This window comes from Leuciscus leuciscus (assembly GCF_965113295.1).
Source record: "Leuciscus leuciscus genome assembly, chromosome: 5".
Lineage (NCBI taxonomy): Eukaryota > Metazoa > Chordata > Actinopteri > Cypriniformes > Leuciscidae > Leuciscus > Leuciscus leuciscus.
Window position 1 is genome coordinate 29,619,998 of NC_138729.1, and position 13,103 is coordinate 29,633,100.

Sequence of the window (13,103 nt, forward strand, 5' to 3'; positions counted from 1 at the left end):
AATGGAGTAAGAAAGTGTAATTCTAAATATATTGTCTGAAATCCTAATATAAATACAAGCCTATTTTCTTCAAATAAAAATGTAAATATAAAAAGAAATATATATATTGCTCCCCAAGTAGATTTTGAGGATGTTACAGTAATTGTTTATTCTGGAAAAACACTAAGTCATGCAATACTGCACCAGTCCAAAGACCAAAAAAGAAAAAGAAAACAATATAGGCTAATGCATAAAAAGGCTAAGTTGGTGAAACACTTTTTGCTCGATGTTACTGAAGATTTATGTCTGTGTTTCTCTGTCAGGTCTGAATCTGCTGGGTTTCATGGTGATCGTATTCTCCTACTCCAGTATGTTTTTCTCTGTCCAGAAAACGGCAAAGTCAGCGCGGCAGACAGTATTTGATCGGGAAGTCGCTATTGCAAAGCGCTTTTTCTTCATTGTGTTCACTGATGCCATGTGCTGGATCCCCATCTTCCTCTTGAAGATATTATCACTGCTAAGAGTACATATCGCAGGTAAGCAAACACAAGCTAATATGTTTGAGAGAACACACTGGCAGGTTATTATGAGTGTGTCTTAACTCATAATTGCTGTGACCGCAGTTTGGCTGCACATTAGCTAATGATCTTAATGAGGCAACTCATAAATATTAAATGGTGAAATAAGAACTAAATGGCTGCTTGGCCTGATTTCCAGTCAATAACACTATAATCACCCTGCTTTGTTCTTGTGCACGTTCAATGCATACGGCAGGATTTACTGAGCTTTAAAATCAGATTTGATCTCTACTCCAGTAGATATTGATTTTACTTTTTATTTATTTATTTGTGAACTTTAATAAAACATTGCACGATTGCATCTACACAACCACAACTGAAAATTATACACATGCACCCACAAAAAATAGGATTTTGTTTTGTGTGCAAAAACTGTACAGCAGATTATCATTGGGGCAATACTCTTAAAAGGACAAACTGGTACACAAGTCTAGTGTATTATTTAACCCAAAAAAAAAAAAAAAAAACTTGAAGAGAGTTATACAGGTTTACATATACCATGGTATACAACAGAAGTACAGATATATCATTTCAGATTATTTAAAGGGAGAAACGATCTTGGCATTTTCTTCGTTAAATCAATTAAAAGTTGCAAAATTTTAAAGAATATTAACTTTTTTTTACGAGTATGGTATCTTTTCTAGGGGAATTACAGGTCTTAGTGTGTTCACACTTGGCTGGTTTGGTTCAATTAAAACAAACTCTGGTGCAATTGTTCTGTTAGTGCGGTTCATTTGCCATCCGGACCCTGGTGCGCGCCAAACAAGCGGACCGAAACGCCTGAAAAGGTGTCTTGGTCCGCTTCCAAACAAACTCTGGTGTGGTTTGACCATAATATGAATGCAACACAGACCAAAGACATCTAAACAAACCAAAAACATGATGTCACGAGATGCAAGCCTAAAAAGGACAGAAACTCTTCACGAGTTCTCAGCTGGTAAAAATAAATACCATCATATGTATGCACATACACTGAGCGCATGCCCGGTAAGTTCTGCCACAAAATATCCGTCATAAAAGCCGTTTCTTTGTTTTGTTTTGTATCTTTAGGTTTGGTGTAGTGCTGGGCAAAGATTAATCGCATCCAAAATAAAAGTTTGTGTTTGCATAATATATGTGTGTGTACTGTGTATAATTATTTTGTATATATAAATACACACATATGCATGTATATATTTAAGATTTTTTATTTATTTATATATAAATTATTTAGATGTATATATAATATAAATTATGTATAAATACATATACATTATATACATGCAAATATTTCTTAAATAAATACATGCATGTGTGTGTATTTATATATACAAAATAATTATACACAGTACACACACATATATTATGCAAACACAAACTTTTATTTTGGATGCGATTAATCGCGATTAATCTTTGCCCAGCACTAGTTTGGTGTTAAAAATGACAGTGTGTTCGCTAAGTAAACCAGGACTAAATGTCTGGACCAAAAGAACCAAGTGAGCTGTTGACTTTATCAAGTCCCAATAAGCCATTTTAATATCCTTTAAGCCTGAATCCAGATATAACTGTATACTCCTTGTAAAAATCTGTAGACAAATGTCATTTCCGAAACATGCGAGTGATGCAAGTAGCCGGTCTGAGCAAAGAGGCACATTTTGATTAGTCGATGGCTGAGGAGCTGAAACCCTGGGCACAAAGAGGATTAGACATTTAACCGCCATGAGCACACATGAACACTTATCAGCTAGAATGGCTTTGCAGTTCCTCCCTTGGACAACACGGTTTAATCTGCACTTTCTTTCTCTTTCTCTCTGTCTCCTCCAGGTACCATCATTCTGTGGGTGGTGATTTTTATCCTTCCAATAAACAGCGCCCTGAACCCCATCCTGTACACTATCACAACCAGCGCTTTTCAGCAGAGACTTAAACAGTGTCTGAAATTTCGCTGCCAGCAGACTAACTGACACAAACACACACTATGCATATGCACATTCTCTGAGATTAAAATGTTAATAGATGACCGAATAATGACCACGCACACAGACACTGCTCTCATCCTCAGCACAAGCTAATAAGGCTTATAAGAGCCTGCAGGGGTGAAGAAATGAGAGCACACATGACCACATTAACCAGCAGACCATCGTAAACAATACATACTTATGCAGTTAATATGTAATACCAAGCCTTATTTGAAAATCAAAGAAATGACAAGCAAACCCATTAAACTTCAACTGCCATATAGACCTGGAGCAGTGCATGCGTAGACAGGGAAAGCCAAACTCTGCTGCTGTCAGAGGTTCAGGACGGACCCGGCGGGCTGAGGATTGGAACCCTTCCGACTGATTTAATTGCATTTTTGTTTGCTTGTTTGAATGTGAATGGAAAACAAAGAAGCAAATATGTCAGTTGCATACTGTCAGGATAGAAAATGTCCAGAATGTCCAAAAATAACCAATCGTAGCACTTAATCCAAAATTCAGATCATTATGGTGTACACGCTTGTATCAAATTATACTTTTGATCCAAATTGCTCTTTTATTGTGTGAGTGTATTATTTATGAAACGCACTGCTTTCATTTGTCTTCTGTAATTTGTCAGTTGTCCACAATATGTAAAATGAATGTAAAACCCAAATTATTGCAATGAATAAATTATAATTATTTCATTATATTTCATTACACAACACCTGTTTGGCAGCACTAACTCCTTGCACTGACATATTTTATATCTTACCACAAAATCAACTTTAAGAGGATGTCTTTTAAGAAGACTTCATTACCAGAGAGCAGCTTTACTAAATAAAGAACTTCATTGATCTCCCTGGACCCCACAGTCTTACTAAAAAAAACATCCCAGGACAGTCATCTGTTTACTGAGCTGGACCCTTCACAGCTGAAGGTTTGGGGTTAGACTTTGTTTAGTCTCATAAAGTCTGACAACATAGTCTTACCCAAATGTTAATGTATTCTGTTCTGTTCACGACAGAACACATTCTTAGTAAAAAAATTTAATTGTGTTTTCTTTTGCATGTACTAGACCAGAGTTCTTCACTTCTGTTCTTGCTGGTCCACTGTCCTGAAGAGTTGAGCTCCAATTCTAAACAAACACACCTGAACAAGCTAATCAACATCTTCAATATTACTTGAAAATTACAGGCAGGTATGTAAGCTCGAGCTATAGGCATGAAAACACCCTTGATGACCAGTCAATCGCAGGTCTAACATACACATTCACACTCACACTCTTTTCAATTCACCTGTCCTGCATGTCTTTAAATTGTGGGAGAAATCTTACTTGCTGCAAAGTGGCTTTAAACAAAAATCTGAGTCCCTTTCAAAGATGTTATGCCACTAACCAGCAAATTATGGCATAATTATTATATCATCCTTAAAAGTGCTCGTTGTACCTATAAGCACACTTTTTAGATCAATAACCCAGAGTTGTGAGCTATATACAGAACATCAGACCGTGGGCATGCCATGATCCGAGGCTGACGCTGACGCTAACGCTTGGCTTTGTTTTGATTTACCAGCTATAATTTTCAACAGGTCCTCAAATCAGCCAATGAGGCTAATTTTAATAATGTTTATAATTACCTCAGATCGATTCAAATGCAACCATTATGTTTATAATGCTGTATCAGTAACAGTCAATGCTTCATTTTGCAGTTACAAAAAATCAGCTGTCATTGATTCAGGTATTGTCTGATTTAACAAACTATAGTACAAGAAATATTTTCAAACAGGCCTGAAATGTGGCCTCCATTACTTTTTCTGCCACCTGAGCCAACCAAGCTATCAGAAAATCTATTTATCTAATCGATACAACAGATGAGGCACAATCAATACTGAAAAGAGAAAAGGACAGGGTGTGGGAGAGAGAAAAAGAGCGAGACAGTGAGAGTGTGAACAGCGCATTAAATTAAAACCAACCTCATTTGTGACCATGTGAATAAAACTCTCAGAATGCATATGTGCAACCTGCCACACCAACTGCTACAGGCAATTTTTCAAAGGGAGTCAAATGAATCAATTTTTTTTCTTCTGTGTTATACATTGTAACCTGTAGCTGGAGATAACACAGAGGAAGCACAAAAGGAAATTAATTGCACTCCAAAAGACCACTAGCCTGTGACAGGCTTCGAGCCAAGCTGCTCGAAAGAACAGGAAACCGCTTCAGTGGATCAACAGGACCTTACATTATATTTTTCTTAATTTAGCACATACTTTAAAATCCAAAGTCATCTTGAAATGGAAAACCCTCACCTGGGGATTGCTGGGTTCATTGTAAGTGCCTTGCTCAAGTAGACATTGGTCCTCATGTATCTTTCTTCGGAGGTATATTTACCTTGTTACATGGATGTTTAGATATTTTTACTGGAAAACAAGATAATATATTTTTTTTTTTAGTCAGAGAAAAATGAAGAACAATGGGCATAAAACAAATCCTTCCCTGTTTATGATCTACAAACTGATGATGGGTTGAAGAGAGATTTCTTTAAAGTAGACTTTGGTAATACCAAATCATTTGGAAGTTGGGACAAGTTCCAGGTCATTTTATCGCTGGTAAATTGATAAAATGACTGCATTTTGAAATAATAGAGGTATTTTGTGTAGTCTGCTTTAGTTAATGTTTATCATTAGATATTTGATCTAAATCAATTTTGGGTTATTTTGTCACTGTCCTTCAACATATTGGATTTGAAATTGAACAATAATTAGGAGTTTAAAATGCAGATTTTAATCTTTAGTATAAGGGACATTTTTGTTCATCAAAATCAAAGAATCTGCAACCAAATACTAAATATGATTATTTTATTTAGGTTTATACTTGTGCAAAAGAAATATGGACCTCTAAAAATGTCAGTCATTGCTGTAATTACTACATGGTTCAGTTGATAGATCTAAAAAAAGAAAAGAAAGAACATACAAATTTAAGATTAGAGTTTGCACTTGAGATCCATCTTCATTATTTAATTTCTGGTTCAGGTTCTGGACAGAAATCATGAAATCATCATGCCCAAAACCGTATAGACCTGTGGGAGGTGTAAACTCTTAATTTCGTCATTTATTGACCATAGCACAGTTTGATCTTTCTTTAGTACTCCCATTTCTATCCTGTAGCAACAGGCTGTCTCAACTCAAGACCCGGTCTCCTCTGGGGCATATGCTCTGTTTCTTGTGGTGGAATATGTAACTAAGTACATTTACTCATGTACTGTACTAGTGCGAATTTCAGCTACTGCTTCACTTCAGTATTTCCATTTAATGCAACTTTATACTTTTACTCCAATACAGCTCAGAGACAAATATTGTACTTTTTACTAATTTGATTCTCAATACCAGCCGGAAAATGTAGGTGGGGGAGTGAATGAAAAGCAATCTCTTCCAGCCCTCCACTGAGGTGCCCTTGAGCAAGGCACCTGATCCCTAATCGGGCACCACAGCAGTGGATGCTCACTGCTCCAGGTGTGTGTGTGTGTGTGTGTGTGTGTTCACCATACACTGCTCCAGGTGTGTGTGTGTTCACTATTCACTGCGCCAGGTATGTGTGTGTGTGTGTGTGTGTGTGTGTGTGTGTTCACTACTCACTGCTCCTAGTGTGTGCACTAACTAGTTTTCCAGTAATTGATGCATTACTTGTGGTGTAGAGTTGTAATGTTTTTGCTGTCGTCATTGTATGGATAAGAATTTGACTGAAGTTATTGCATGTGTGTTTGGAGACATTTTTGATCAGCCATTATCCAGTGAAGTTTATCAAGCTCTCATGGCCAGGTGTCCAGCTCTCTTTTTCTTCCTAAATAAATAATCAAGGTTTGAAATTAACTTTTTCACTCACCAGCCAATTTGGCTACACATTTTTTAAGTTACCGACCATTCAGAACTTCTACTAAACAATTTCACAGCCCATCCATCCATCCATCCATCCATCCATCCATCCATCCATCCATCCATCCATCCATCCATCCATCCATCCATCCATCCATCCATCCATCCATCCATCCATCCATCCATCCATCCATCCATCCATCCATCCATCCATCCATCCATCCATCCATCCATCCATCCATCCATCCATCCATCCATCCATCCATCCATCCATCCATCCATCCATCCATCCATCCATCCATCCATCCATCCATCCATCCATCCATCCATCCATCCATCCATCCATCCATCCATCCATCCATCCATCCATCCATCCATCCATCCATCCATCCATCCATCCATCCATCCATCCATCCATCCATCCATCCATCCATCCATCCATCCATCCATCCATCCATCCATCCATCCATCCATCCATCCTTCCTTCCTTCCTTCCTTCCTTCCTTCCTTCCTTCCTTCCTTCCTTCCTTCCTTCCTTCCTTCCTTCCTTCCTTCCTTCCTTCCTTCCTTCCTTCCTTCCTTCCTTCCTTCCTTCCTTCCTTCCTTCCTTCCTTCCTTCCTTCCTTCCTTCCTTCCTTCCTTCCTTCCTTCCTTCCTTCCTTCCTTCCTTCCTTCCTTCCTTCCTTCCTTCCTTCCTTCCATCCATCCTTTTTTTTTTTGGTTGGCATGCTTTCTTCCATCTTTTTCCCCCCATCAACATGGTTGAATGAGTTTGTATGAAGAGTGTCCTTCAAGGGAAAAAAATGGTTGCAGTGTTTATTTTGTAGGCTCCTATTGCCCAAACTTCTTTCTTGGGTCAAATTGAGCATTTGGTTGCATTCATTGATATTCTTATGTTGTGCATGTTTTTGTGAATGTCTTGAGATAAAATCAGGATGTAGTTTATGAAGCAAGAGAAAAATATGAATGCATAGCCTACAGCAGGGTCGTGCACAGACCTCCGATGGGGCAGGGGTGAATTCACATTGGTGGTCGTCTTTTGGTCTCTTTATTTCCCTTTATCATCCTATTCTTATTCTAGGATGTTTAGACATGCATGCCATGCTGTTCTTGACAGTTCAAATTGTGAGTCAATTCACTCCGTCCCTCATCAAACCCACCATGGTCTAAGCTTCTGGCAACCCATATGGTTATCGACAAGTAGAAAATGCCACAAATACCTTCTGATTAGCTAAACAAATATTTTTATTTTATTGTTTACAGAAACTAAAGCTGTTACAGAGATCAGGGTGATATCTGAGGACAATTATTTAACTATCTGGGAATACAACTTTCGGGATAAAAACTATGGGCATTTTAAAACATCTTACAGCACCTGTAATGATAGGCTAAGGTTTCACTTCACTTTCTGCATTTGACAGATGTCGGTACTCTGACATTTGAAACAAACTGAATTTCCTTTCATTAACCCAAATCATTGTTGAACATATTTTCGGACCTATTCAAAAACAATTCACTCTCATGCAACATTAAAAGGTGCATGGGAACGGTCTCCTTTTAGTCTGCCAATACAGCATAATTGGCCAATTTTAGACACTTTAATTAACGAGGCAAAAATAAGCAGCACTTTATCTCCCCAGAGAAATGACAGCTCACAAGGAGTTTTCAGTGCGACAGGGCAGACTGTCAGCACACAGACTGTGACTCAGAATTAGTCATTACTCTGTATCAATCAAACTCATTTGGAATAAATACTGTAGAAAAGCAGCTTGTATAAATGGGGGTTCTCCATCATCTCTATAATACATTTACTGACATGTTTGTTTGCCAACTAAATCTGTGCCCTTAAGTGTCCTACAGTGCTAGCAGGACACCAATGCGATTTAAATGGATAGCTGCTCACCGCAAGACACCTGTTAGTTGAATTAAATTCTGTTTTCGGGGCTTAACACCTTCTGTCTGTATAAAAGCCAAAACAGAAACACCCAAAAAAAGGAAAAAGTTTTTGCACCCAGGAAAAGTTCCTTTATTCTCATTGCACGCAAAGCTAAGTTGGCACGATACACAAGAGAGTATGATTGAAAATGACAATCAAATCAACAAAAATGACACCTGTGTTTAACACTGAATTATCATTCAAAAAAGAGGAAGACTTGAAACAACTTAAACATTATGGGTAAATGGACCAGAGTTCTGTACATTAGAAAAAAATCAAAGCACATATAACCACACTGTGGCACTTGAATCATTTCACTTCAAGGCAGTACACTTAAAACAACATGTATAATGCAGTTATACTTTTAAATAAATAAAATACTGATATTACATAATGCCCTGGTGAAACAGCACAGATTTAACAACAATTATGAGGCAAAAGACGAACACATTCGCAAATTTCTCTTTAGTTGCTTATAGGCACTTAGGCAGTTAGGACTTATAATAATAGCAGATAAGAACAGTGATAACAAAGAGAATTATAAAAAAATATTTTTACCTTTAGGGGAGATAAAAATGTAAAAACGTAAAGCTGTATTAAGAAAGTCTCTTGAATATCATTCCCATGGATTCCATGCAGACGTTAAGTTATTAAAACTTCACAAATGAAGTTTGCCACATGCAAATGGCTGACGCAAATAAATTAAAAAGGGGGGTGGTGGAAAAGGAAGAAAGGGATTGAGGTCACAAAAATAACTGCTTGAGGTCACAAAAATAACTGCATTTGCAATTTGGCCTGCATACATCAGATTATCATGTACTGTGTCCGTGGAGAAGATGTCTCACTTTGCTTAACAGCACCACTCATAAACGCACAGAAATGTTTGGAGACAAAAGAATTTGGGTTGATTGGGACACTTTTTCATAGTCATTTCAATGGCAAAAAGTGTCCTACAGAATGCAAAGTACACAGGGAGCTTATAACAGCACATCACGTGTCATATTATGTTATGAATGTTTGATGATTGGCTGCTTCTCTTTGCCAACTGGTCATTATCATTGCAACGTGACAAAATTCCTGTGCAAGTCAAAAAGCAACACTTGTTTACATTTACCCTGAGAATCAATGAGGGATCTGACAGACCACAATGGATTATTAGACAAAGATTTTAAGGCATACCAGAAGTGTATCGAGACACACTGCTTAACACAAACCGATATAAACAATTACACAAACAAAACACATACAAGATTAGACGCAGTATCAACAGTATGATTGTGAGCTTGAGCTTTTTCACATTAATCATCCATGGCTTTTAAAACCACAATGGGTTTCATTTTTTTGCATAGTCCAACTACTTTTCTACTCAGTACTGTGTTCTTTGTCATTCATTCCCAGTTTAAAACATTCTCTACTGTTCTTACTTTCCACCTTCCGACTTGCGCGGCCATCTTTGTTTTACACCTGCACTCTCATAATTCTTATTCTTTCTCCTACAAAATAGTCTCAGATTTAACCCAAGTGGGTTTAGAGTTTGGTTTCAGGTCCTCGTGCTGTTAGAACTGGGAAGGAACTGCGTATTCTGGCAAGCTCCATCGCACACAGATGGCCGAACACTTTATTATACCAATCAGGAGAGCGCCCCCTGTGGAACAGAAATACAAAAGATTAAAATTCATGGTGACCTTCAATTAATATTATTGTAAACATTAGCCTGCTATTTTTGCTCAGTGTATTGAGGAGCATCAAAAAACACATGCAGTCATGTGCCTGAGAGATTGTTCGTAAAACCGATGTGTCTTACCGTAGATCAGCTCTGCAGTAGTGTGTGAGCCGGGACCGCCCCATTCCACACGGCTCAATAAAGATGCGTGATGTCAGAAGCACAGCCCGTAACCCTGCCTCCACCTGGATGTTATCATGGTCCACAGAGGAGGACACAAGAACGCACAGCCCCTTTGGAAGATCACTACACCAACGTCTGCAACACAAAATACTACCATTACCAGGATTACCGGGAGGCATCTGCAAACTTGATGACTAAAAAACATTTAATTTAATATGTTATTAATAATTAATAAAATATTTGCATTAAAATTTTTACATTCCGTTAAATATTTAAACTATTATTAATATATAAAAAATCTAATTCTAATCAAAACTGAAATGCTATAAACACAAAATAATAAAAATACATTTCTCATACAATATTTTAATAATTAAATAAAAATATGCATTTTCTCCCCTCAATAATTATTTTTAATTGAAGATCATACTGTTCTTGAAACTTCTGAAATCACAAAATAAATTGGGTATTCATTTAATTCAATATTCTATTCAGAAATTTCTAAAGAATCAGTTTGGAACCAACAATCCTTAAGGATTCTAATGGATCCAAAAAATCTGCATAGAAGTCCAGATTACTTACTTATTCTAGGCAGATTCTTATTTGATCCCATTAGTGTTTGGATGTGGCACAACAACGAATCAAACTGTTTACACTAAAATAGTTTTTTGTAACTCTGTACCTGAGCACTATGAAATTTCTCCGTGGATGTGGAGCCATGCTGTCTGTGATGTAATGGAAAACCTCAGTGTTGTTTTCCAAAGTCTCAATGACTCGACTGTGTAGAAGGTCTTCATCCCACAGGTGGCGCTCTCGCAGAACACGCTGCAGCACCACAGCAGGAGGGGCCTCTATTTCCACCGAAACGCGCCATAGACGCATTGGCTGCCCGTCTCCTACCTGCAAACAACCAGCAGACCGCCACAGTGAGCCCATTGAATCTAAGAGAAACCATTTTAGCAGGCGATTTGATGGCAGATGGTCTAAACTCAGTTGTGCCAACTGTTCTCATGGTGCTTGGGCATCTGATATTTGCAGATTAATCTAAGAGGAGACAGTGTGAACTGCCACATGCTGTAAAATCTCATTGCCCTGAATGCAAGCAAAGTCTCTTTCAGGCAAGTCATTACACTCAGAGGCCATCTTTTAAACGCTATTTCAGTTATGCAAGTACAGCTCCCATCTCTTTGAATGGGAAAACGTCAAATTCTCCGAAGCTGTTCACGAAGTTTACGATTCAAATTTCATATTTGAAATCCCCAATGAAATCTGACAACAACTGTCTCATAAATGTAGTTTCTAAATGCTGAAATCATGGCCCAAAAAAACGGAAAAAAGCTTTTTTCAGGCTGGACCAGCCAGTTCACATGTAAGCGGGCGTCTCAGAACACTGACTGTTTCTATAACAATCGGAGCTTCTAACGGCAACTGCAATTGGCGATTGGCTCTTTTACTTAGAAGGCGGGACTTATTCCACCATATTGCGCATTGCAGTTTCTCCCATTCATAGTAATGCGAGTGCACCGTCTTTGTATATCCTCAGTCTTTGGTGTAAGTGGCAAGAGACAAGAAGGGTACATCTGTCTACTGTGGGCATGTACGCTTCAGCCTCCCTGAGTGATGGGAACTGGCCAACTGTTTGACAAACAGAGACAGCAACAAAAAAATATCTTCAATCCATTTTGAGTGCATTGATTGCCTTTTAACAGCCACATAATTATAAAATAAATTGTAAAACTGAAACATAGGTATTTGTTAAGGATGTTTCCTAATAATACTGTTAATTACATAAATAAATATCATTTTTCTTGTCATTCTGACACACTTTGTCATAATTCAGAGGGTATGACTAGGAATCTTTCCAGACACTGGAATTATCAGAATGCTTTGGCATCGGCAACAAGATAAAACCAGCAGCAATTAAACAGGGTTTCAAAAAGGTTTCAAAACCATTATGTAACATAATCATGTTAATTCTTAATTTGCTTTCACTCTTCTGCAAAGTCTAATTGTTATCATAATCCGCTCTAAAACTGTGTAACTGAAATATAAATAACATTTACAGAAAAAAAGTATTAAAAACACCTCCCTTATGAATGTGCGATGAATGTGGTTTATTAATGATTCAGACATCTGAGGTAGATTCTGAATGTCCACAAGAACGACAAAAATCATTAAGTGATTTCTGAACCATTACTGTCTTGCAGTGCATGGTTTTAGATAGCCGTCAAAATGAAAAAACTCATTCACATTAAAAGTAATTAAGACCTTATGTCGTTTGTGAGAAAAAGAGAAGCTGTAATGCATATTGGTTGAGGGAATTAAACTGAACACCTTCCAAGTCTTTTTAATGGACATTAAATAATTCAAGACAAATTTATGCTATAATAAAGAAGGAAAAAATATTTATTTATATAAAGCTCGTAACCTTCATGCAGTCAGTGTTGAGGACAACCTGCCATAGGTAGATTTACAGCTGTGCCATGCTCCTTTCCATTTCTTAATCATTTCTAAATTGATTCAACCACACTCCAATTGGTATTTAGTGACCTGGAAATGTGCTTGTATCTATCCTTGCCTCATGTTTTTCCATTCCTCTTTCACAGAGTTGCTGAGAGTGCTCCTTTTTCTTCAAGTGCTGTCACAGTAGTCACTCACCAATTAGTTGCAGAGGCGTATTTATACTAATTATACTAATTTATTCATTTAAACAACTGAAATCAGATTTTCTTTTATATTCATAATTATTTTTTTCATCACTTTGTAGAGTTTTAGTTCAAGAGTAGTCTCTCTCTCAATGCACGTTTACTTTTTGTTAAAATTTGTTTTTGAATTTTTTCATCAAAATGTCATTTCTCAATCTTCCAGTGAAACGAGACTTCTCTCGAGTGCCGGACCTCTCAAATCATCTGGTCTGGTTTCTTGCAGTCTGCCTCAAGCTTGCAGTCAGATCTTTC

The 13,103-nt window shown here is 37.5% G+C and overlaps 2 protein-coding genes across 5 annotated transcripts in view; one reads left to right on the forward strand and one right to left on the reverse strand.

Moving 5' to 3' along the window:
* rxfp2l (relaxin family peptide receptor 2, like) overlaps positions 1–3,690 on the forward strand; it is a 56,798-nt gene extending 53,108 nt beyond the window's left edge. The window contains exons 17-18 of the mRNA XM_082169039.1: positions 303–515; positions 2,361–3,690. Of these exons, the coding sequence (XP_082025165.1) occupies positions 303–515; positions 2,361–2,500 (353 nt within the window). The 3' untranslated portion in view covers positions 2,501–3,690. The remainder of the gene's footprint in view (positions 1–302; positions 516–2,360) is intronic.
* A 5,375-nt stretch (positions 3,691–9,065) lies between these two features.
* Positions 9,066–13,103, reverse strand: part of stard8 (StAR related lipid transfer domain containing 8) — a 62,768-nt gene continuing 58,730 nt past the window's right edge. For all 4 annotated transcript variants that reach the window (XM_082169015.1, XM_082169014.1, XM_082169013.1 and 1 more), the window contains 3 exons: positions 10,829–11,046; positions 10,105–10,281; positions 9,066–9,945 (listed from right to left, as the gene is read on the reverse strand). In XM_082169015.1, the coding sequence (XP_082025141.1) occupies positions 9,828–9,945; positions 10,105–10,281; positions 10,829–11,046 (513 nt within the window). In that variant the 3' untranslated portion in view covers positions 9,066–9,827. The remainder of the gene's footprint in view (positions 9,946–10,104; positions 10,282–10,828; positions 11,047–13,103) is intronic.